Genomic DNA, 26059 nt, shown 5'->3' on the forward strand with positions numbered 1-26059 from the left:
TCCTATACAGAGAAGGATAACCAGTGAATATGCAGGATTAAATTCTTATAGAACACCTGTCTTGTCATCCTTTGTCAATCCTGACAATGAGAGTTTATAATTTCAGCAGTTTGAAGTGAACTAAGATTGGTGAAAATGATGAATACAATCAACAGAAAATGAAGTCAAAAATCCTCCTGCATCCTTTAAGTGTGAAAAACCTATATGCCATATATCCCAACTGTTACCTTAATAATTTCTTGGTCCATGATAGAAGTATTTGCTCTGTAAGTATCTAAAATTTAGAGTATTTGTTTGCACAAAGAAAACCACATCCCCATGATAGGCTTGTCATTTGAGTATGAAGCTGTAAGAAATTAAACAGGTTGTGATCCTAGTAAAGACCTGCAAGAAAGAAGCCTCTAGTGCAAGAGAATCTCTCATACTGAATCGGAAATAATCACTTTTGCCAACAATTTCTGTTCTAGGAATTGAAGCCGCAAGCTCTGTAAAACAAACATAACATATCCATAAGCAGAGTACACATTATATGCAATGTTATCTATATGCAATGACATCATAGCACATTAAATTATTACTTTATGCTAAAACTAGCATAACCTAAAAAATTTATATGACAAAAAATGATTGTCATTAAAAATAGAATCACACACTGCTGGACTGTTAGAATTGGTCCTTTCTGTCTAGCTTCTATATGACGATCTTAACAAAGTTCTCTGTTTTCTTCTTCTGAGTGAACTATTTTGCAAGTGAACTACTTAGCAGTAATTAAATTATGTACACTCTTTGTTTCTAATGAAACATTGAAATAATTTGAGATCGAACGCAAAGGTTCAAAAAGTAAACAATGGTAAACATTTCAAATCCTTTGAATATTTAAACATAAAGAGTGGATAACCAGCTATACATAGTGATATTTATGCAACTACCTTGCATTTATCTGTCAATATTTCTTCATTTATATATAGAGTAGGCTTCTGCTGCACCTTTCTTCAAATTAATAAACAAAAAAGAGTTCAAATGTGTATGCGCATAAAAGCCAAAATCCTGATAAATTTTTGGTGAACTTAGTTTCGTTGGAAATGAAATACAGCAACCAACCCTTTTCTGCAAGAGGCACTTTGCAGAAGTACCAACGGACATCATCCCCATCAGAAGGGCTCTTCGTGAGTGCAAGATACTTCTGATGGCCCTTGCACTGTTCAATTGCATCCTCCAATTTGGCAATGTTTGATGGAGTATTTTTCAACAAATCAGGTGAAATCTCCTCAACCGGATTATAACCAGAAATATCCGAGAACAAAGGCATATCTTCACCAGCACTTACTAGAACGTTAGTTACTTCAGCATTTGCCATTACCAAATATTAAGCAACTTTTAGGCAAATGCCTGAAATTAAGCTGGCCTCCTGTAATCAGGTAGAAAAAGAGAAGGAAAGAAAGCATATCAGTTATGACTTGGCATCGAACCTCAGGAGCTAACAAGCAACAGAAAACAACAAACATAAAATTATTCCCAGATTTAATTAAGAAAACTAAACAAAATGAACTAAACCAAATCCTCAGTCAAGTAAACATTGTCTACACCGACACAACAAAAAAGAGTGACACCTTTCTGAATTCCAGTGAGAAATGGAGAGAATTACTATAAAGGCAACGACAACCGTGACATCGAAATGAAGACCGCTACCGTAGACTTGTCCAACGGCAAAAAAAAATACCTGACACGAACTCCATGCGAAGGAAATCTTCCATGGCAAGCTTAACACCAACGGAATTGAAGGGACACCGTTTCGCAAAATTTCGATCGATCAAGACAAGAAAATCGCAAAGAAAAATAAAAAGACATGAAAAGAGAAAAGCTTACGGCCGGATCACGCAACCTCGAAACTGACGGCAGTGAGATTAAGAAGATGTCGACGCGTGTGAGAGGAGAAGGCGTCGGTGTACTAGGGCTTGTAGCGAGGGGAAGAGGAGGAAGAAGCAGCGGAGCCAATGGGCGTGGGCGTGGGCGTGGGCGTGGGCGGGCGTGGTGCCGTGGATTTGAGAAGAAGGCTAAGGTGATGAAGGGAATAAGCAGGCAGTTACGGCCCAGCAATAGCTTCACCTTTTCATTAAATGCATTGATTTCTTTACGGTTTTTTTATTAATCTGAATTAATCACCTACCATCGAATTTAAAATTTTCATTTAATTATTTTAAAATTCATTTTTTAAAAAAAAATATCTATTATTTAAATTAATTTGGTTCAATTTTAATTTTAAAATTTCTAATTCAATTAAATCGATTAAATCGGTCCTTAAATCTATATAGTGAAAAATTCTAACGATTAGGAAATTAAAATAGGATAAAAATGTATCATTATTAAAAAGTTTGATTAATTCAATTTAAAATTAAATTAACTAATATTTTATTAATTCAATTTATTTGATTTTTATTGAAAAGTGAGTAAAGTAGAGAAAAATCCTCAACCATAACTTGGATTTTACACGCAATCTCCACTCATAAAAATCTTTGTTTCCACTCCCTGCATGCAAAGTTTTATTTGCTTCAACTCCCTCATGCAAATATTGTTACCTAATTGTCTTTCAGATTTTTTAAGTACAAAAGGTCCAAAAATGAGTATAATTCCTCTTAAAGTCAGTACTTTACACTAAAATCAAGTATATTTTCTATTAAATTGAACATAATTTTTTCCCTATTTTAATATAATTCCTCCTAAATTCAATAATATTTAAAGAAAATCTAGTATATTTTCTATCCAATTAAGTATAGTTTAAAGAAAATTTATTATATTTTCTATCCAATTGAGTATAATTTAAAGAAAATCTAGTATATTCAAGTATATTTTCTATTAAAATTGTCATTCATATTTTTATGTATAAATAGTCTAAAATGAGTATAATTCCTATTAAATTCAACACTTTAAACTAAAAAAATTGAGTATGATTTTTTTTTTCTACTTAATATAATTTCTCCTAAATTTAACATAATTTAAAGGAAATCTAGTATATTTCCATCCAATTGAGTATCATTTAAAGAAAATCTAGTATATTTTCCATCCAATTGAGGTGGAAAAATAATCATGCTAAATTTGATAGAAAATATACTAGATTCTATTTAATGTACTGAATTTAAGAGGAATTATACTCATTTTTAGATTTTTTTTATACTTAAAATATAATGGGCAGGTAAGTATATTTGACTAGGGAGAGGAAACAAAGATTTGCTCCAATAGGGACTGCATGCAAAATTATGTTTGTCAATGAGGACTGCATGTAAATTTTTCTTTATTTTTTTACTATTTTTAAAAAATCAAAACTATAATAATAATGTTTAAGTTCTAGTGCTGATTTTTTAAAAATTAATAGAATAGTAATATTGGTATGTTAAAATATGATGTTGATTTTTAAATTAAATTATCACTACAATGATTATCTTTTTTATAATCCAGATATCTCGTTCTTATGACCCAACTAATTTTAAAGATGACTAATTCAATTCTAAAACATTTTCTATCGATCTTTAGATAAATCACGAAAGCATTGCAACAAATCGTCAATAATGGACCCATGTGATTTTTCTCATCGATGTAAAATCGTCCAATGCTAAATAGATATTTCACCTGTGAAAATAAACTTATGGGCTTTTTCTATCCATGCATACTTCATCTTTCGACTGCTCAAACTAATTTTTCCTATTAAATTTAGTGCCAGTATATGTCACACAGCATAGGATCCAACCATAATACTCTATTTTTTGCGATGGTTAATGTATATATAAATGAGAGAAAAGAGGGAAAATTTTAATTTAATTTGAGTGAAAAGAAAAGGAAATTAAATTATTACATGCAACATAGAGCAAAGAAAAAAATAATAAAAAATAGAAAAGAATTGTGCCATTTGATTATTTTTAAAATTTTGATACGTTTTTATAATGACAACAGATGAATACGTTCGTCTCCCATGTTTTAGCCAATACGCCCTTTTGAGAAATTGTGGAAACGAAGACAATAATTGCTTGCCGCCCCCGTTCAGTCCCCGTCGCCCAATCAATTCATTAGCCATCTTCTCAGTCATCTCATCATCCATTCCAACCCCAACGCCACTTGCCCTCTCCTTTCGGCCCCTTTCCCTTCCTCTCCCTAAACCATCCTCCTCCTCCCTTACGCGCATTGCAGCACAACTGAGTCCCTCCGCTCCAACTCCGCCCAAAACCCTAACCCTTCAATCAGGGATACCTGAAACCCTAACCTTTCCTATCCGCTCCATTCTTGCGGCGGAATCTTTGCTCCGGTCCTACTAGGGCGCTAGCAATATTTCTTACTCTACCGCCTGCAAGTAATTCCAAGATGGATGGGGGCGGAGCGACGCTCGTCTCTCACTCGCCCGAAGATGTTTTTCGAGACTTCAGAGGCCGCCGCGCCGGCATGATCAAGGCTCTCACTACTGGTCTCATTCCTCTGGCTGTCTCCAGTCATTAAGCCTATTTATGTTTTTCTTTCTGTGTGGTGCTTTCTAATCGCATTTTGGTTCTACTGGTTGGTGTGGCACAGAGGTCGAGAAATTCTACCATCAGTGTGATCCTGGTAAGATTAAATTTTAGCTTGTTAGTCTTTCGGTTTCATAGATGCCATATTTTTGTAGCTCTTGATGCTTCGAAGGCCTTTCTTCCTTGCTAGAAATCTTCGATGCTTACTTTCTTCGGGTTAATCTGTGAAACCAATTATTCATTTTAGTATCGGATTTTATGAGACGGACATCTTATTTCGGATGTTGAAGCCTTTGTAGAATGCAGCTTTGTTGGCGTCACCCTGTCTGTTTCGACATAGTTAGTTGACTGTGTCATCTAGTTTTCGTGTCTGACTATATGTTACCCATTATTCTTTTATTGTCTTGTTGATTTTTTATTGACTATTTCACCCAAGTAATTTGATATACCTCTTTCTGGTTCAATGCTTTGCGAGTGTCTGTGAAACCTTTTGTTCAATATCCTCCTTATCTGATGAAAAATAGTTGGTGTTTTAAAGCTTGTAGACGTATGCTTCTGCCTGTGTATCATCCTTCCAAAGAACATTGTGAGGGTAGCCAAATAAGGATTTGAAAAATATCTCTACGGAGCTGCAAGCACTAAGCAGATACTAGCTTTGTGTTACCAGACTATTTGTTTGACAGCTTGATCATTTATCAGTCTATATAAGATAATACTTGTGTGGGCTAGTTATTCATTAGGTTGACAAAGTATGAATACATAGAGATTGTTAAATGTCATTTCTCATAATATGGAAAATTTTGCAGAAAAAGAGAACTTGTCTCTTTATGGATTTCCTAATGAGACATGGGAAGTAAACTTGCCAGCTGAAGAAGTGCCGCCAGAACTCCCTGAACCAGCCCTTGGAATCAACTTTGCTCGGGATGGAATGACTGAAAATGATTGGCTGGCTCTAGTAGCAATCCATAGTGATTCGTGGTTACTTGCTGTTGCCTTCTATTTTAGTGCACGCTTTGGCTTTGACAAAGAGTCAAGGTAACTGAATGTCACTAGATGCTTTGATTCTTCTTCATTTCTCTTGAGAGCAAATATATGTTATTCTTTATTTATTCTTATAAATTCATCAAAGGATTTCTGATATATATTATGTCTTTTTATAGATGATAAGTATGTCAATAATGACTTCAGTTATGCTTCTGATCATTTTATTGATGCTCCTCAAATGATGAACTCTCTTTATGCATTCTTGGAGAATGACATTTCTTAAATTTTTATGGATTTTTTTTGTTGTTGCTTTATAATATGTGTTTGTGCTGGTAGTGTTGCTGGCTGCAATTGTTTGTTTCAGCTTGAAGGCATAGTTGTCATGAACTTACTGGTAAATATTTCTACAAAAAAAATCATACACTGAACTTACTGGTAAATATTGATAATATGAGTCATGGCTTGTTTCAATTGTGTGTAAATATTTACTACTTACTGGTAGTCATATACCATTGCTTGTAGCTACCTAATCAGGATGTCCTTCGAACTTCTTAATTATCTGGATTAAGGATTCAATCCCATTTGCCACTTGTATTCAGCAAATGTGAGCCTGCAAATTAATTTTTAATGTGACATAGTATTGTTCTGGAATGACCAAGCAAAAGGATATGGACTATTCACATGCCATAACAAATGGGATATGAGTTGTGTTGCCATGGTTACAAATCTCATTCTTGTCAAAATTAGCCTGAACTCAATGCCTGCAGATGGTAGTTGGAAGAATAATCAGTGGTTAATCTGGACATGTTATGTTAACTAGAAACTCAATCTTCAAGCTACGAAGGGAGTGTTGGTGAAGAGACTTGAATTTGGTTGAGATCCAGATCCATTGACTCACAGTCTAGCCACTTTACATTGAAACTGTTGCTGCTTCCAGAAATTTGTTTTATCAAACATATCTCTATTGCGTGTTTCATGTAAAATGAAAGAGGTTATGAATGGTAATGCATAATGTCTACTATTCCAAGGTCCACTTTTCAAACAAATATTTTACCTGACTTGGTTTACCATGCGGCTATTTGACACTGCAGAAGACGACTTTTCAACATGATCAACAATCTCCCTACTATATATGAAGTTGTAACAGGGTTGGCCAAGAAGCAGGTAAAGGAGAAAAACCCTAATAGAAGCAATAAGAACAAGTCAAGCTCTAAGGTGGAATAATCCTCCCATGCTCTCTGTATTTTATTTCTTGCGGTTACCAATTTTAGCCATCTATTAGTGTTATATTTCTCAGAGGTCCAGTGAAGCAGAGGTTCGCAAGTCACTACCGTCTATGCCTCCTTACAAAGATGATGAAGACGATATCAGGGAGGGTCATGAAGACTACGAGGAGCATGATAACACTTTATGTGGTTCATGTGGTGAAAATTATGGTAACGACGAGTTCTGGATATGCTGCGACATTTGTGAACAGTGGTTTCACGGGAAGTGTGTCAAGATCACACCTGCTCGTGCGGAGCACATCAAGCAGTACAAATGCCCAAGCTGCAGCCACAGTAAGAGGATTAGAGCATGAGACAACGTGCAGTTTCAGATGGTTTCTAACACCGAGAAATCACTTTAGATTCTAGACTAAACATTTTTGTGTGTTGAGCTTGATGTCGATCGCTCTTCTCGCTCAAGCTTTGTACTTGTTTGTATTAGGTGGCTAGATATATCTAATTTGGATGATCAGAAGAAAGATTTCTCTTGCATTTAATCTTGAATTTAATTGTCTTATTTTTGTTTCCTACGCCATGTAAAAAGATTAATCATCTTGTAGTTTACACAATAATCTGGAATTTGGCAGCGGGCCTCAATTGAGCTGCTCAAGCTTACCATTTTCACGGAGAGCGAGATTTATAAAATAACTTATAAATTTAATTAGTTTAGTGTTACCTAGTAAATTAAATTAATCGATCTAATTTTTAAATTCAGATTGATTTATTTGGAAATTATTTTTTTTTAAAAAATAGTTAATTTAATTTGTTTTGGTTTTTAAATTTATTATTCGACTGATTTTTTATATTAAATTAAATTTTTAAACCTTATTTTTTTAATGATAACTGAATTTTATTAAAAAATAATAATTTTTTAAATAAATTCAGTTAAAAATTAAATTAATTGATATTTTATTAATTTAATTTATTTATTTTAAAATTTAATCGGTTTAATTTATTTGAAAAAAATCTTCTCAATTCTGTTTAAACCCAATACTTAAACCTAGTGTTATTAGAATTATTATTGCAGATGTAAATGCTCAATTACATGGAGATACAGGTGGCAATCAAATTACAAATGGACTATATTAGATAACTTATTTCGTTAAGTATTCACTTAATTAAATGAGTCAGCATAATAATACTTAAAATCTTAAACATAAATTAATATATTAATTATTTTAATTATATCAAATATTAAAACATAATTGATATTATTTTAATTTGTGTTATTATATTGCTTATGCATATAAATTAGTTAATATAAATAATTAAATATTTCTATATTCATAAATAATTGGATAATTTACCAAAAGGCATCTATATTTCCGAATTAATCAAAGAGACGTGCTATTTTAATATTTCTCAAAAACATATTTAATTTTATACTCTTTTTATTTTATCCTTCCTATTCAATCTCACTTTTTCTCTTCTCATTCCTTCTCTCCCTCTCTCTTCTTTTGTGCATTTTTCTTTTCTCTCCTCTCTCTTTCTACATGCATGCATAAATAACAAACCCATATTGAACCTAATATATGTCTATATCATACCAAACATGAGCTTGATATATATCTATATCAAACTCAACATGGATCTGATATGATTCATATTAAATTTAACATAGGGTAAAATCCAATAATTGAATTAGACATATCTGATTGGACTCATTTCAGGTCCTATGGATTTCTAACACTGCAAAGAGTCCAACAATATTGTCCATTGCTAATTTTGACTTTTTCCGAAGTATTAATATATAATAAAGAAGATTCATACCACATCAGGTTCACATTGGGCCTGATATAGAATCACATCAGACCCATGTTGGCCTGATAAGATTCATATCAGATCCAGACTAGGGTTTAGAGTCGATTCTTCCAATTACATTTTAACACCCCCGGAGAAGCCGAAATAAGCAATGGACGACATCATTGGACTCCTTGCAGTCTTAAAAATTCAGAGGACCTAAAATGGATTCAATCTAACATGCCTAGGTCTATCAGTGAATTTTAACCAAAATCCACTTATAGACCTAGTCATGTCCGATTGGACCCATTTCAGGTCCTGTAGATTTCTAAGACTACATGGAATCCAACAATACCTTCCATTGCTAATTTTGATTTCTACGAAGGTGTTAACATATAATAAAGAAGAATAAGTTCTGAACCCCAACGTGAATCTACGTTGGGCTTGATATGATTTATATCAGGTCCACATTAGGTCTAATATGAATCATATCATGTCCACATTGGACCTGATATGTATTCATATAAGGTCCACTTTGAGTTTGATATAGAATTATATTAGGCCCATGTTAGACTTGATATAAAATCATATTAAGTTTAACATGGGTCTAATATTTATACATGTATGCAAAAAGAGGGAAGATAGAGAGACATGAGAGAAAAGAGAGACATGGTTAGGAGAGAGGAGAGAGGGAGAGAAGAGAAAAGGTCCGATTTAATAGAAAGGGTAAAATAGAAAGAGTATAAAATTAAATATGTCTTTTGGTAAATATTAAAGTAGCATGCATCTTTTAGTTAATTCCGAAATATAGATATATTTTTTAGTAAATTACTATAAATAATTTATTATTGTTTTCATCTATGAACCATAAAAATATAAAAAATTACATATTAAATAAATTGTATGAATGGTTCACGTCAACTATCCAAAGGTAGAGAGAATCTTCACGCCTCCGGGGCTACCGACTATGGTATAATAGTTAGATTTCTAAGTACGGATCTTAGGAATTTTAGGGTTGAGATTCAATTACTATGAATTGTAAGAGATTTTTTTTCTAATAGATAGCGAATTTGAAAAAACGGATCATCTAGACATTCACGAACACCTCCTAATTTATCTTATGGCTAATGAAAAACTTTCATAAATTCAGATTGATTATCTCATGATTATTTGAAAAATTAAATATTCGGTGTCAATTGCAACTTTTTACTTGTTAATTTATCGAACTGTGGTACTCTTATTTATTTATTTATTGTTATAAAATTATATAAGCAATTGCATATGAAAAGGAAATATTATTAACCTTTTCTCTTTTTCCTCTTTCTTTCTTACTCATTAAAATGAATATACATATGTATTTATAGGTACATAATCATATTGAAACTCCTCATGAATTTATATAATTTAGGAGTTTAAAAGATGATAGGTTATGTAGATGAGGGAGTTTATAAAATCATTGGGGGTTATGGACATCCACATAATTTATTTTACATCACTCCCCCTTGGATGTCCATAATTAAGGAATTCGCCTCATTAAAACCTTACTAGGAAAAACCCAATGGGAAAAAAACCTAGTAAGGAAAAAGAGTACGTCATTCTGCAACTGTATCACTATAAATTTACCAGACAATATAATATGGTATAGTGAAAATTTACTCCCCCTATTTGAAATATCATTTGAGATCTCTGTACCACCGCATTCCAATACCATGTACTAATTTCTTAAATGTTGTTGTAGGTAATGCTTTAGTAAATAAATCTGCCAAATTATTGCTACAGCGAATCTGTTGAACTTTAATATCACCATTTTTTTGTAGATCATAAGTGAAGAAAAACTTTGGTGAAATATGTTTAATTATATCCCCTTTGATGTACCCTTCCTTTAATTGAGCTATACATGCCGCATTGTCTTCATATAATATTGTTGGAATTTCCTTATTAGTAGCTAAACCACATTTTTCCTTGATATGTTGAATCATTAATCTCAACCAAACACATTCTCGACTGGCTTCATGTATTGCAAGTATTTCAGAATGATTCGATGATGTAGCGGCTATGGTTTGTTTGATAGATCTCCAAGATATGGTTGTTCCACCATATGTAAATAAATAACCAGTCTGATATCGACCTTTATGTGGATCAGATAAATATCCTGCATCTGCATAACCAATTAACTCTGAAGTAGACATATTAGAATAAATAAGCCCAAATCGATGGTACCTTGAAGATACCTAAATATATGTTTAATTCCATTCCAATGTCTACGTGTTGGAGAAGAACTATATCTTGCTAAAAAATTTACAGCAAATGCTATATCTGGTCTTGTATTATTAGCAAGATACATTAATGCACCAATTGCACTTAAATATGGTACTTCAGAACCAAGCAGTTCTTCACCATTTTCACTAGGTCGAAAAGGATCTTTGTTCACATCAAGCGATCGAACAACCATTGGAGAACTTAATGGATGAGCTTTATCCATATAAAATCGTTTTAGAACCTTTAGTGTATAAGCTGATTGATGGATAAAAATTCTATCTGCAAAATGTTCAATTTGTAATCCAATACAAAATTTTGTTTTTCCTAGATCTTTCATCTCAAATTCTCTTTTCAAGATATCAACTGTATGTATAACTTCTTCAGGACTTCCAATGATATTTAAATCATCAACATATACAGAAATAATGATAAATTTTAGTCCATCCTTTTTTATAAAAACACGTGGACATATTGGATCATTTTGATATTTATGTTGCACCAAATAATCACTTAGACGTTTATACCACATACGTCAAGATTGCTTCAATCCATACAAAGATCTTTGTAATTTAATAGAATACATATTTTTAAATTTGAACTTGATGCTTCTGGCATTGTGAGCCCTTCAGGGATTTTTCACATAAATATCATTATCAAGTTTTCCATACAAATAAGCTGCTACTACATCCATCAAACGCATTTCAAGCTTTTCTTGTGCTATCATACAAAGAAGATATCGAAATGTGATTGCATCCACTATAGGGGAATATGTTTCTTCACAATCAATACTAGGTTTTTGAGAAAAACCTTGTGCCACTAAACGAGCTTTATATCTTATGATTTCATTTTTCTCATTTCGCTTTCGTACAAAAATCCATTTGTACCCTACAGGGGTTACACCTTTTGGTGTTTGGACTACAGGTCCCAAAACCTCACGTTTTGCAAGTGAGTTTAATTCCTCTTGAATTGCATCTTTCCATTTTGGCCAATCATGCATACTACGACATTGTTCAATAGATTTAGGTTCTTGATCATCATTTTCATAAATAATTTCAAGCGCTACATTGTATGCAAATTTATTGTCGATAACTAATCTTGATCGATTCAATTTTTTCCCTGTCTTGACATAATTTATTGAGATTTCTTCATTATTTTAGAGTATCTGGACCTCTTCTGGAGTTTTATCAAAAGTTATGTCAGTTGTCTCTATAGGAGACTTAGGCGCTTCAAAATGAACATCTTGATTAGTTGCTCCTTTCCTTTTTCGAGGATTTTTATCTTTAGAACCGATTGGTCTACCACGCTTCAGGCGAGTTGTAATCTCATTAATTGATTGTCCAATTGGTACATCAATATGAGCCGGAGCATTAATAGCTGGTATATGTGACTTAGTCACTCTCTTCAAGTCAATGAACGCATCAGGCAATTGATTTGCAATATTTTGCAAATGTATTATTCTTTGAACTTCAAGTTCACATTGATTTGTACGAGGATCAAATTGCGATAATGATGCATGCCAAGTGACTTCTTTGGGAAACTCTTTATTTTCTCCCCCTAGCTTTGGAAAAATTGTTTCATTAAAGTGGCAGTCAGCAAATCGCGCCGTAAAAACATCTCCTGTCATTGGTTCCAAATATCTTATAATTGAAGGAGAATCATATCCAACATATATTCCCAATTTCCTTTGGGGTCCCATTTTAGTGCGTTGTAGTGGGTTAATTGGCACATATACCGCACATCCAAATATTCTCAAATGAGATATATTAGGCTCTTGACCAAAAGTCAATTATAAAGGGGAGAATATATGATAACTGGTTGGCCTGATAAGTATAAGTGTTGCTGCATGCAAAATAGCATGCCCCCAAATAGATGTAGGAAGCTTAGTTCTCATAATCAATGGTCTAGCTATTAATTGGAGGCGTTTAATAAATGATTCAGCTAAACCATTTTGTGTATGAACATAAGCAACAAGATGTTCAACAGTTATTCCAATAGACATACAATAGTCGTTAAATATTTGGGATGTAAATTCACCCGCATTATCAAGATGTATTTTCTTGATAGAATATTCTGGAAATTGAGCTCTCAACCGAATTATTTTGGGCGAGCAATCTCGCAAACGCCAGGTTGCGAGTTGATAATAAACATACATGTGACCATCTTGTAGAGGCATCAATTAGCACCATAAAATATTTAAATGGTCCACATGGTGGGTGAATAGGCCCACATATATCACCTTGTATACGTTCCAGAAATGCAGGGGATTCAATTCCAACTTTAAATGGTGAAGGCCGCATAATAAGTTTTCCTTGAGAACAAGCAGAACATGAGAATTCATTAAATTGGAGAATCTTTTGGTTCTTTAATGGGTGTTCATGTGAATTCTTGATAATTTTTTGAAACATTATAGAACCAGGATGCCCCAATCGGTTATGCCAAAGTATAAAATCATTTGAATCAGTAAACTTCGGTTTTACTATTGCATTTGTTTCTACTGCATATATTATTATGTAATACAAACCAGATAAGAAAGTAGGTAATCTTTCATATACCTGTTTCTTACCCAACACTAATTTTATAATATAGAGATATTCAATATTCTCATCATATGTGTCAATGTGATATCCATTTCGACGAATATCTTTGAAACTTAGCAAATTTCTTTGAGACTTAGGAGAGAATAATGCATTGTCAATAATAAATTTTGTTCCTCCAAATAATGATATATTAGCTCTTCCGGAACCTTCAATAATATTTGTAGTACCAGATATTGTATTAACATTACTTTCACCCATTTCTAAATAAGAAAAATATTTTCCCTTTTTGAATATAGAATGTGTCGTTGCACTATCAATAAGACATAAATCTCCATTATTGAATCCAAAAGTCATGATATTCTTCATTAAAACAAAAGAGATACATAATGAGAAACAACTAAAAGATTAGTAAAAGAAAACCTAATAGCAAATGAACTAATTTATTTTAAAATATTTGATTAATTTAGACATTTCCATAAATATCTTCATTTCCAGTCAAATTGTCTATCCCTCCATCAGGATCTGCAAAGAAATCAGAAACATCCAAGTGTGTTGTCATAGAAGGACCAACAATTGTGTTATTGTCATGAAAGACAACATTTGTCTCTATATCTTTTGCCTTGCCCTTTAAAGAGGCTTGGTAGAGATCAATAAAGTATTTTGATGTACGACAAGTACGTGACCAATGTCCTTTCATGCCACATCTATAACATGAATTTTCTGGTTTCTTTTCGTCATTATCTTGTCCACTTTGAACCTTTTTACCATTGTCATTTGTCTACTTTTGGTGAACATTATTGTTAACCCACTTCTGGTGAGTTGTTGTGTTTCTTTTATTATAACCATCATGATTTTCTTGAGATCGATCATTTTCGTATCTACGACCACGACCACGGCCACGGCCACGACCACGACCATGATGAAATTTTTGTCTATGCTGTCGTTTATCATTTTTACCCGTTATCTCATTCACTTCAGGGATTGGACTAGCACCAGTTGGACGGATCTCATGATTTTTCATCAAAAGCTCGTTATTTTGCTCAGCCACCAGAAGACATGTAATCAACTCAGAATATTTCTTAAAACCTTTCTCTCTATATTGCTGCTGCGGGAGCATGTTAGATGCATGAAATGTAGAATATGTTTTTTCCAACATATCTTCATCAGTAATTTTTTCACCACATAATTTTAATTTTGAGCTAATTCTAAACATTGCTGAGTTATATTCACTTACAGATTTAAAATCTTGTAAATGTAAATGAATCCATTCATAACGAGCATTTGGAAGAATCACGGTTTTATAATGGCTATACCTTTCCTTCAAATTATTCCACAGCTCAAGTGGATCTTTAATTGTCAAATATTCAATTTTCAATGCTTCATGAAGATGGTGACGAATGAATATCATTGCTTTTGCACGATTTTGTAAAGATTCCTTATTTCCATCTTTTATGGTGTCTCCAAGACCCATAGCATCCAAATGAATCTCCGCATCCAAAATCCATGATAGATAATTTTTTCCCGAAATATCAAGAGCCACAAACTCTAACTTTGAAAGATTGGACATAGTAAGAATCTATTACAAAGAAAACTAAATGATTAATAATAATTATCGTGCATCATATATATTTATTAATAAATGATAAAACATGATATAATCAAAAGATGATTTGGTAATACTTAACTGTAAAATATTGTAAAATTTTTAAAACGTTGCAAATCATACAAATAAATAACTAACTAATAGTTAATCGGATAATAGTTAACAAATGATAAAGGAACTATAAATTTAACTTCTTGGCATGTGAATAATTTTGATTGAGAAAAAAATATGTATATATAAATATATCTATACATTTTTTTTAATATTACCTATAATTGATTTAAAAGAAAAAGTAGAGCTCTTCGTGCTGATAACATGTTATAAAATTATATAAGCAATTGCATATGAAAAGAAAATATTATTAACCCTTTCTCTTCTTCCTCTTTCTTTCTTACTCATTAAAATGAATATACATATGTATTTATAGGTACATAATCATATTGAAACTCCTCATGAATTTATATAACTTAGGAGTTTAAAAGATGATATGTTATGTAGATGAGGGAGTTTATAAAATCATTGAGGGTTATGGACATCTACATAATTTATTTTACATCATTTATTTATTTATTTATTTATTTATTTTATACTAGCCAATTTTAAGCATACTGTCATCACAAAAATGATGGGACAAGCTGATACAAGTGGCAAAGGTGACTCGTCATGGGCACCTGATAAAGAAAATAAATCATGACTATTATTCCCTTAGAAATTCAATTTATATTCTCTTAAAATAATCTACCACCGAGTATTAATTCGACTATGTGCATGAGGCTAATACAAACTGATACAAGGAATTATAACAGTTAATCAAATGAGATAAATTAAGTAAATGGTGTTTAGTTCTTTATGCTACTTATTTTATTGATATAAATCAAAACTTAAAATTATCTTTTATTTCATGAGTTTTCAAGATATCCGTATATATTTTAAAGATTTTATGATTGTCGATTTGATGCTATTTTTTTTATTGTCTATTAATTTCCTTTTTCCACTGATATGCCCTGGTTATTTTTTTTACTCGTAAAATGCATATACTAGTTTTACTAAAATTATTATATACACCTATACTAATTTATATTGAAAAAATTAAATAACTATAAAGGATTTAAAAATAATAATAAAGTATTTTCTTGTGAATTTTGACAAGTATAGGTTCACATAAGTTTATTAAAATATTATATAGATTTAAACTATTCAAATTCCACATATAGACATTTAAGTGTTTCTTAGAAATTTTAAAATCATTGTAGTATCTATTTTTCTAATATGTATAGATCTATGTAATGATTTTAACTAAGTAAGAAACGTAAGATATATAATGACTGAAGTATATGGGAAACACGAAGAGTGTTTTCTTATGAAATTTAACTAATTTATAGATATATAATATTTTAATAAATTATATATGGATCTATGGTGATCTAAGTTTTTTTTAAAAAAACATTAAACACTCTAAAAAGGACTAGGAAATACAAAAGTATGGTTGTGAAATTCTTGTGCCTATATTAGTAAAAATTATTACATAAGCTTATACTAGTCTAAATAAGAAAAAAAATGAAAAATTAACGACGTCGGCAAATTTAGAAATTTATTAAAAGACGCACCATATTTTTATAATTACCAAAGGACGTATCAATTTATTTAGTCTTCCTGTTCATCCCTCCTACCAACATCTACTTTTCAAATGTTATTATCAATGCATCCGAGCCACATTTGAAATGTTTTAATTTTAAAATAATTTCGATGATTTGAATGCATGCAACGGCGTCAACATTTTTCTCCCTCCCTCTCTCCGCATTTGCAAATCAAATCTCTTCTCAAGTCTTCAAATGCAAAAATTTGACATTCTGTTTAGTTGGCGAGATTATCCCACACCAAAAATATTCGCAAGTATTTTCTTGTGTCTTTCTCAGACGGCGGCAACTCACTAGGGTTTTCAACGAAATCCACATACTTTGACTCTTTGCATTCGAGTTTAGGGGGTTGTTTGTCATCTATACTCTTGTTTTAGAATGACGCAAGAAGGTGCAGCAGGTGTTTCAGCCTCTACTTCTCAATTATCCGTAAAGGTATGATCATGAACATGTTCAAGGAACAAATGCGAGAATGGTGTCGGGAGATCTAGGGCTGGAAAAAAATATTGAAATACCGAAATACCGAATTACTGTACCGTAAAAAATACTGAAATACCGTATTTTTCGGTATACCGAAAAATTCGGTACGGTACGATACCGTACCGAATTTTTTGGTAACGGTAACGGTAACGATTTACATTATTTCGGTATACCAAAATACCGACACAACCCATATATTAATTATATTAATTTAATTATTTAATTACTCCTAAACCAAACCCTAAGGCCTTAACTCTTCAGTCTTCCCAAACCTATTTCACGTTTCTCCTGCCGTCCTGCGTAGCCGACCATCGCTATTCGCTCACAGCCACCGTCGCAACTCGCGATTCTTCTTGGCAGCCGATCATCGCGCGCAGCCGCAGTTCTTCTCCTTGCACAGCCGAGTAGCCGACCACAGCCTGTCAAGGTTCTCCTTGCGCAGCTGACCACCACGCGCTGTCACTCCAGTCACGATTCTTCATCTTGAGCATCCGACCATCGCGCTAGTCGCCGGAGAAGAAGCACCGAGTCTGAAGAAATCCGAGCACCAAGTATGTTCTGAGAGCTGTGCTGGACTTGGGCAAGTTCTTGTTCGATTTTCCGGTGAGTTTTATTTTCATCTTTTTGGTGGATTTATAGTATTTTTAGTAGGATTGAAGCATATATGTTTGGGCCCTTTGGCTATGCAATTTTATCTGATGATTGTAATTTAGAATAAGAGCACAGTTTGTATCTACGAGTGTGGAAACCCGATCTGCAATTAGTGTTCCCTATTTTGTTGTATTGGGATACATTACACTGAGATTAACTTTCCTTTTTTTCCTTACTGATTTTGCTGCCAGGTGGGAGATTTGATTTATTTTTTGATTGCACAATATTGCATTTTTTATGTTCCTTGTTAACATAATGCTTAGTTTCCATCGACGAATCTAACACGATTATGTAAAATCACCACTGTTTGCTGTTCGTTTTGCTTCCCATCGTTTATAATGTTTCCCCTATTTTTCCAGCTAGCGTTTAGTTATTTCCGGCAAGATTTCGACGAGTCTCCGTCGAGCCACCACTCTGGGATCACTATCTGCTGGTTTAAGCTTCAATATTGCATATTCAGGTCCGAAATCACATCTCTTGTTCTTATAAGTAAACTGTCCAAACTAATTAAATGAAAAATATAGAAATCAATCAAAATAGATAGAGCTTCTTCTTCTACAGTTCTACTACTAGAGCTTCTGCTTAACTTATAATTCTTACATTAATGTCTCTTTTCTTGAAAGAACCATATTTATACTTACATTAATATTTTCATTTCTTTTCCCTTATGGCCTTATGGTCTTATGGATTCGCATTCCTGCTGTCCTGCATGCATAATGCATTTGTAATGTTTAAAATAAGCAACTATTCTTTACATTTATAATTAGTGTGTAATTATTTTGATAACAGAGTTGCTATTACATGTTATCTTGATTTAAAAGGTTGATAGTTTTTATTAAATCTTCTTCATGTAGTATGATTTAATTCCTTTCTAGTTTCATGTTGATATATCGAATAAATTGGCAGTTAATACTATTATCTTAGTTTTCTTTCAGGATGGAGTCTAATACTCTCCAAAATTCATCACAAACATCAAATACAATTGAACCTGAAACACAACAGTCCACTGCTGAAAAACGACCAAGGAAGCCTCCTAGACATATCAGGAGTAAATTTTGGGAGCATTGTATAAAGGGATCAAGGAAGTTGAGTGATGGAACAGAACAACAAATAGGGACATGCAAATATTGCAAAGTTGAGATCCCAACAGTTTACGGAAGTACTAGTGGGTTAAAAAACCACTTAGTAAAGAGGTGTAAGTCAAGTCCGCTCTATGAAGCACGGGGGGATGATAAGAGTCAAACTATATTGACGAATGAGACTATGGGGCAAGGAAGTGCATTGGTTCCTCATACTTTTAATCAAAAAAAATGTGAATTAAAAGTGGCGAGATATGTGATTGTCGATGAAGTGTCTTTTAGGACTGTCGAAGGGAAGGGGTTTGTAGAATTATTACATGAATTACAACCAAGATTCAGAATTCCTGATCGAAAGAAAGTTGCAAGTATGGTTTATGATATTTTCTTAGTTGAAAAGGCTAAGATACAAAGTGTGATTGGCAACCAAAGGATAAGCATCACTACTGATACTTGGACATCCATTCAAAACATAAATTACATGGTAGTGACAGCTCACTTCTTGGATAGTGATTGGAAGCTACATGAAAGAATAATTAACTTCACAAAAATCACTAGTCATCATGGGGAAGAAATTGGAAAGATGGTTGAGGTTTGTCTAAGAGATTGGGGGATAGACAAAGTATTTTCAATTGTAGTTGACAATGCTTCATCTAATGACACTGCAATTGATTACTTGAAAAGAAGAATGAAAACTGAAAATTCATTGTTGTTTGAAGGGAAATACTTGCACTTGAGGTGTGCTTGTCATATAATTAACTTAATTGTTAAGGATGGCTTGAAGGAGCTTAATGTTTCAATTAAAGCTATAAGGAATGCAGTTGTTTTTATTCATTCTTCCCCATCAAGATTGAATAAATTTAGGGAGTTTGCCATACTAGCCAAGTTTTCTAGTACATCAACAGTACCTATGGATGTCAAAACAAGGTGGAATGCAACTTATAAAATGCTTGAAGTTGCATTAAAGTATAGAAGGGTGTTTGAAAGGATGACTGAAGAATGGTTGCCCTTTATGAATTATTTTCGTCAAAAAGATGATAAGGGTAAAGAAAGGATAGGGCCTCCAAATGCTGATGATTGGGAGATTTCAAAGGCTTTTGTACACTTTCTGAAAAAGTTTTATGATGCCACTTTGGAGCTAAGTGCATCAAAAAGTCCTACCTCCCAATTGCTTTATCAAACCATGATTGCACTACAAGTTGAGATTGATAGAAAGAGACATGATGATTCAAATCCAATTCTTAAAGAGGTAGCATGTGCAATGAAGTTAAAGTTTGACAAGTATTGGGGAAATTGGAATAACATTAACCCTTTGATATTTATTGGTAATATTTTGGACCCGAGAAACAAACTTCAAATGATGAAAGTCATCGTCAGAAAATTGGGAGGTACTCCTACAAGTGTCAAAGAGTTTGTTGATAGTGTCAAACAAAGCTTGGTAACTTTATGGATGGAGTACAAGGGAATAAATGATATATTGAATGTTGAGAGTCAAGATATGCAAATAGAGTGTGATGATGGATATGGCGGCGCTAGTGGTGGTGGTGGACCTAGTGGTGGTCTTTGTGATGAATTGTTTGATGATGTGGAAGCACAAAATGAAGAAGAGCAACTTCAAGAGATATCCAATGAAGTGGATAAGTACTTGGCCGATGAGATTGAAAAACGATCTAATCAATCTTTCAATCTTTTGGAGTGGTGGAAAGGAAGTGAAACTAGGTACCCAATCCTTTCAATGATTGCCAAGGATGTTTTTTCAATTCCATGCTCAACCGTTGCTAGTGAGTCAGCTTTTAGTTTGGGCAAAAGAATTGTGGATCCTTTTAGGAGTAGTTTGAGTCCTAAAATGGTAGAGGCATTGGTATGCACTAGTGATTGGCTAAGAGCGGAGGAGTTCTCTTTTTGGAAAGATCCAACTGATGATGACCTTGAACTATATAAGGAAATTGAAGAAATTGAAAAAAGTAACCATTTTTTATTAAATTAAGTTTATATTTATATCATTGTTAATCTAACAAATAATAATGTTTCTTTTAACAGATGCAAATGTCAGTCAAGACCGTGCAAACACTTCATCTTCTCCCCCCTCCACTTTGGTCTAACTTTAAGAGTAAGACTATATTTATGTTTACTTATTTCAATTCTAATATTTGTAACTAAATTTAGTTTGTAACTTTTGCAGGTCCTTTGAGATGTTAGAGACTTAGAGTTTCAACAAAATTATAGTTAGTAAGATTGCATTTATGTTTTCTTATTTAAATTCTAATATTTGTAACTAAATTATAGTTTTTAACTTTTGCAGGTCTTTTGAGACGTTGGAATTTCAAAAAATCTGCAGACACTTTTTTTTTGTAACTAAGCAGTCTAAGCAATAGTTATTTAGTGTTACAACTTGTGATAAATTTGATGTGACACTTATTTTGAGTTTTGACTTTTACATGAAACACTAATGTTGTAAGATATTTGATGGTTTATGAATTATATTTATATTCTGCATTCATGAGATTTATACTTGAGTGAGAATATAGTTGACAGTGGCTTACAAGAAGTATTGCAGGTTAATCTAAAATGTATTTGATAGTCATTTAGTGTTGCACTAATCTGAAATGTTTTATTTCATTCATCAACAGTCAATCTTATTATATTTTTCATCCTGTCGAATTTACTCTAGAATTTTTTTAATTGGAATTTTATATACTTTGAACTGTTAAGAAATGGGGTTTACATTTGTTAATATATATGGACAAATTGATGTCAATCTGCATATATGTGCCCACGTAATGGTAAACCTCTAAACCTTCTTTGAGTTCAAACATGTCCAATTTTGTCTGGATTTTTATTCTTGAACAGGGATTACAAATAGTGACCTTGCCACATGTGGCCTTAGAGCTATTCAGGTAGTCATTTTGAATCTCATTTCAGGATTTTAATATAATATCCTAAAGTTTTAGTGTCCTCATCTTCTTACCAAAGGGACATCAACTATCTTCCAGGTGGTTGCTACTGGTGTTACCACATGGTTAACAGACAGAGCTGGTCGAAGAATTCTTCTTATAAGCTTATGCGACATAAATTACCTTTTTTATGCATCTATTTTAAAAGTAATAATAATGTACATGGAAAATCTTATCTGGTTGCAGATCTCCACTGCAGGAATGGGCGAATGACACTAAGCCTTCTCCTAGTTTCTGTTGTTTTTTTTCTGGAGGTTAGTCTGGCAATAGTCAATTTACTAAATTGATTCTGCCATGATTGTTCTGTGGCATAACTTGATGTTCCTTTTTAATGTGATCAGACATCCTTTATACTTATTTCAATAATTTTTAAAATTTTTGTAATTATTGATAACAGGGAGTCTTTTTGCAAGAATCTTATCCATACCATGTAATGAGCATCCTTTCTTTGGTTGGACTTGTGGTATGTATACGTCAGCTGTGAGTTTATCATTTTATGTAACAGAAGTCATTGTTTTGTAATCCCTAATCTATTGTTTATCTTCTCATAGGCTTTTGTCGTTTCCTTCTCTCTTGGGTTGGGAGCAATTCCATGGATTTTTATGTTATGTCTGAGGTATGTGAGTTAAAGCTAATTAGTTTACTCTCTTCAGAAAGATTGCCGTAGGTTACTGGTGTTCTTGTTGAATGTATGGTGGGTTAGCACATTTCTCTGAAAGTTTAAGAAAAACTTATTAACAAAATCAACGATTGATTCATCAATTATCCACAAACTCATTATATAGGTGCTTGTCAGCTTGTGTAATATACTTAATGACTCCGGTCACACAAGAATGCTTTAATAATGGGTATTAGCATGTATGTTCCTCCTGTATTTTGTTAAAGTTAATTATTTCAATATAGAAATATAGATATTGAGGTGTCCGACACTGAATTATTGAAGTTTTACTATAGAATATTGAGTCATTGAGGTGTCCGACTATGAATTTTATATTCATTGTTTTATGAATTTTTGCTTTGTTGACAATTTGGATTTCCGAGAAATCTTTTCGTGATTTTATGTTGTATGCGAAGTCCACACTAAGTGATAAGCATTATTAGTTCTGAGTCTTACCATGTGTGTTCACTTGGGAAGTTGAGTCTCAATAAGCGTTGCGGTATTCAATTATATCTGCTTATGAGATTTTTCATATGTGATATTTTTCATAATCATTGTGCTTGTGCATATCTATATCAATGTAATACTAGAACTGTGGTACAGAGAAAGCTTAATCTTCATTCAGAGTCTTGCAGGCAGTGTAGCAACACTTGCGAACTGGTTGCTGCCAGCCTCGAGACCTCGCGGGTTCTCGAGCCAGCCATGGGCAAAGTACCAAGATGATCAAATCTCGGCTATTGCTTGTACCGGTTGTCTCTTGTATAAATATGTAACTTTAGATTCTTCTTGAGTGCAATCATTCTGAAGGTTCTGACCAAATCATATCATAAATAATACAAGTGAAATCAAATTAAATATATAAGATTATTTTCTGTAGTCCTGTTTTTATTTGAAACTAGCAACAAATATAAAAAATGAAGAATTCTTCTTATATGACGGTATGACGGTATTTTACCGATACCATACCGATATTTCAATATACCGAATTTTGGTATACCGAAATATTGGTATGGTATCGGTATTATTTTTTAGAATACCGAATGTTTCGGTACGATATACGGTACTCGGTTTTTGGTACGGTATACCGTACCGACCCAGGCCTAGGGAGATCAGCACTACTATGGGCCTGGTTTGATCCCTAATCAGGCCCAACGTGGATATGATTTCTCGAACACTAGGACCACGTTCTAGTTGAATGTTAGCATAACATTATAGCACCTTCGGAGAGCTCTAAATAAGTAATGGATGTAACCTTTGGACTTCCTACAAACCCACATGACTTGAAACGGATCCAATCGTACCTGTCTAGATTTATCATGTAAGATCGAAAAGACGCTAGGGGGGGGGGGGGGAAGGGTGAATAGTGATCATCGAAAATCGAGAATGAATCGAAGTACGTAGTGGAAGAAAAGGAAACAATGCTAACAAATCAAGTTTTACTTAGTTCGGAGCCTTTAACGACTCTTACTCCAAGACCCACACTCGTTGAGTGCTTTCGTTGGCCAATCCACTATTAGTTCATAAATGTATTACAGGAATTAGTTACAAGAACTGAACTGAATAATGTTACCAGCACAGAAAGGAAATCTGAAGGGCTCTTTGTTCTTTGAACTTTAGAGCAGCCTTTCAGTGTCGTCGGAACTTTTTCGGAGCCGCACATAATAGAGAAAATTGTAGTAGTTGTTGTTTAGAAGCTCCTAGTCAAAGGCCTTTATATAGGCTCATTCCAGGCGCATAGAAACCCTCCGGTAGCTTAGACCACGTGACTCGGTCAGTCGACATGCTCCACATCAGCTTGTGGATGAATTTTACAGTCCAGGCGCATGGACCGACTCCGGGCGCTCGGATCGCTATGGTGCCCCAGGCACCTGCCCGGGCGAGACTGGTCCGGGGCGCCTGGACCTCCTTTTTCAGCTCCTCTTTTCCTACAAAAAATGGTTAGTCATGGGCAACAAAAATAGGTTCATCCTACAAAATAGAGTTAGTACAACTCAGTAGACTAGAATAGTAATTTGATCATGTCTCCTCGAGACCAAGATCTAATCAAGATCTCAACTTAGATTTCCCAAATGGACCTAAGTTGGATCGATACCTACAGTTTCCTCAACGGCGAACGCATCTTCACTAGATCTCTCCTCCAGTTGCTTACCTTTACTTACCAAATGCAATCACTTGACTTGCCTTTGACCCACCAAATCTTCCCGCCAATTGTCAGGTCCGCAGACCCAACTGAACTTCTGCCGATTGTCAGGTCCCGCGGACCCAACCGGCCTTCCCGCTAGATATCGAGCCCTGCGGTCCTATCTAAACTTCCCACCAGCTATCAGGTCTTGTAGATCTAGCTGGATTTCAACCTAGTGTCAGGTCCTTCAGACCAGTCAACTCTTGCACACTTGGTAGAAATGTTAGACAAATAATACAACTAACTTTAACCTATTTGTCACACATCAAAACTAAATTATTAGTGCAACCTGCACCAACAATTTTCCCCTTTTGATGTAATGACAACTTGGGTTAAAGTTAGAAAAAAATCTAATAAAGCAATAAAGTAAGCATTAAGCATGAAATGTTTAAAGTGAGTTGATTTTTCTAACCTAACCTATTATCCTCCCCCTTTGACATATATCAAAAAATAAATGCATAAAGCATAAATAATTAAATAAAGGTTTAGTAAAAAGGATTTTGCAATCTTAATTCTTTAAGCAAGTTTCAAATAATTTTGTCAAGTATTTCAATGAATTTTGAAATAAGGTTTTGAAAACCAACTACTTAAAAAAATTGCAAGTGATGTTTTTAAATAAAAACATGATAAAGATAAAATTCAGGTTCATTTGAGGGAGGAGTAAATATTTTCAAGAAAATTTTTACACATAAGTATTCAAATATTTCAAAAGGAATAACTTTTCAAATATTTTAAAGTTATTTTTCAAATAATTTCTAAAGTATTTTTGCAGACCATTTTCAAGAAAATTTCTAAATAAATTTTTTAAGTAATTTTTAAAATAGATTTTGAAATACGGTTTTGAATACAAACTTTTTAGATGATATAAGTATTTTAAAATATTTTTCAAGGTAATTTTTTTAAAAAATGTTCTAAATAATTTGTTTCCAAAACTTTTACAAAAATTTCTAAGAAATCTTTTGAAAAAAGCAAATATCTGCAAAGTAAAAAACCAAAGAAACATTTTCTAAGAAAAATTCAAAGTAATTTAAAGAAATAACTTTTTAAGACTAATTTTTAAAGTACTTTTTTTAAAAAATAAGGAAAGATTTTCAAAGTAAGAAAGATTTTTAAAGTGGAAAGAAAATTATTTTTAAATTGTCTAAACAAATCTTCTCCCTTAATATGATAACATAATAAGGGCATAATAAAGTCATAATGTAATAAACAACAACAAGTCAAATAACTAAAGTGAAAAAAAAACTAAATAGAAACTGAATACTAGTAATTGAAGTAAGAGTAAAGTAACATCAAGTCAATATGAAAAAGCAAGCAAGCAAAGACAACATAATAGTAGTCAAAGACTGTACTACTACAAAGACGAGGAAGATGGGTCAGAACCCCAGGAGCGTAATAAGTCCATCAACTCAGTATGACGAGTCTAGCTCTCCCATCGAAGATCAGAGACCTCCTGGCGAAGACTCGTCATAGATGACTCAAGTTCAGTAACTTTGTCATCTAAAGTATGAGGGACTGGAGGTGCGAGTACTCCAAAGAGACTAGT

General features: G+C 33.2%; 2 protein-coding genes across 10 annotated transcripts in view; one reads left to right on the forward strand and one right to left on the reverse strand.

Annotated features, from left to right (window-relative positions):
* Positions 1–2067, reverse strand: part of LOC122042832 (phospholipase SGR2-like) — a 90973-nt gene extending 88906 nt beyond the window's left edge. For 6 of the 8 annotated variants that reach the window (XR_006129365.1, XR_006129370.1, XR_006129364.1 and 3 more), the window contains exons 1-3: positions 1867–2067; positions 1102–1408; positions 385–485 (exon numbers count right to left, since the gene is read on the reverse strand). Coding sequence is in view for 1 of the 8 variants with exons in the window: in XM_042603156.1 (XP_042459090.1) it covers positions 385–485; positions 1102–1357 (357 nt within the window). In the remaining 7 variants the exon portion in view is untranslated. Of the gene's footprint in view, positions 1–384; positions 486–1101; positions 1409–1720; positions 1741–1866 lie in introns of those variants that run through there. The other 2 variants (XR_006129366.1, XR_006129367.1) reach the window with 2 other exon arrangements.
* A 1912-nt stretch (positions 2068–3979) lies between these two features.
* Positions 3980–7267, forward strand: LOC122042834 (PHD finger protein ALFIN-LIKE 8-like). 2 transcript variants are annotated; one of them, XM_042603163.1, is made up of 5 exons: positions 3980–4450; positions 4555–4587; positions 5297–5525; positions 6566–6689; positions 6757–7267. In XM_042603163.1, exons 1-5 carry the CDS (start codon positions 4351–4353, stop codon positions 7051–7053), a joined length of 783 nt encoding a protein of 260 aa, XP_042459097.1. In that variant the 5' UTR covers positions 3980–4350; the 3' UTR covers positions 7054–7267. The 2 variants fall into 2 exon arrangements, with proteins under 2 accessions (XP_042459097.1, XP_042459098.1); XM_042603164.1 differs by having other exon boundaries at positions 6772–7267.
* The last annotated feature ends 18792 nt before the right edge of the window (positions 7268–26059 follow it).

Source organism: Zingiber officinale, chromosome 2A, assembly GCF_018446385.1.
Source record: "Zingiber officinale cultivar Zhangliang chromosome 2A, Zo_v1.1, whole genome shotgun sequence".
In the NCBI taxonomy this organism is placed as follows: Eukaryota; Viridiplantae; Streptophyta; class Magnoliopsida; order Zingiberales; family Zingiberaceae; genus Zingiber; species Zingiber officinale.

What these genes read in the sequence shown, in the direction of transcription:
- LOC122042834 (XM_042603163.1), top strand. Translation starts at nt 4,351, where the DNA reads ATGGATGGGGGCGGAGCGACGCTCGTCTCTCACTCGCCCGAAGATGTT. An exon ending in GATCAAGGCTCTCACTACTG is followed by an intron (nt 4,451 to 4,554) that starts GTCTCATTCCTC and finishes GGTGTGGCACAG; the next exon opens with AGGTCGAGAAATTCTACCAT. An exon ending in GGCTTTGACAAAGAGTCAAG is followed by an intron (nt 5,526 to 6,565) that starts GTAACTGAATGT and finishes TTGACACTGCAG; the next exon opens with AAGACGACTTTTCAACATGA.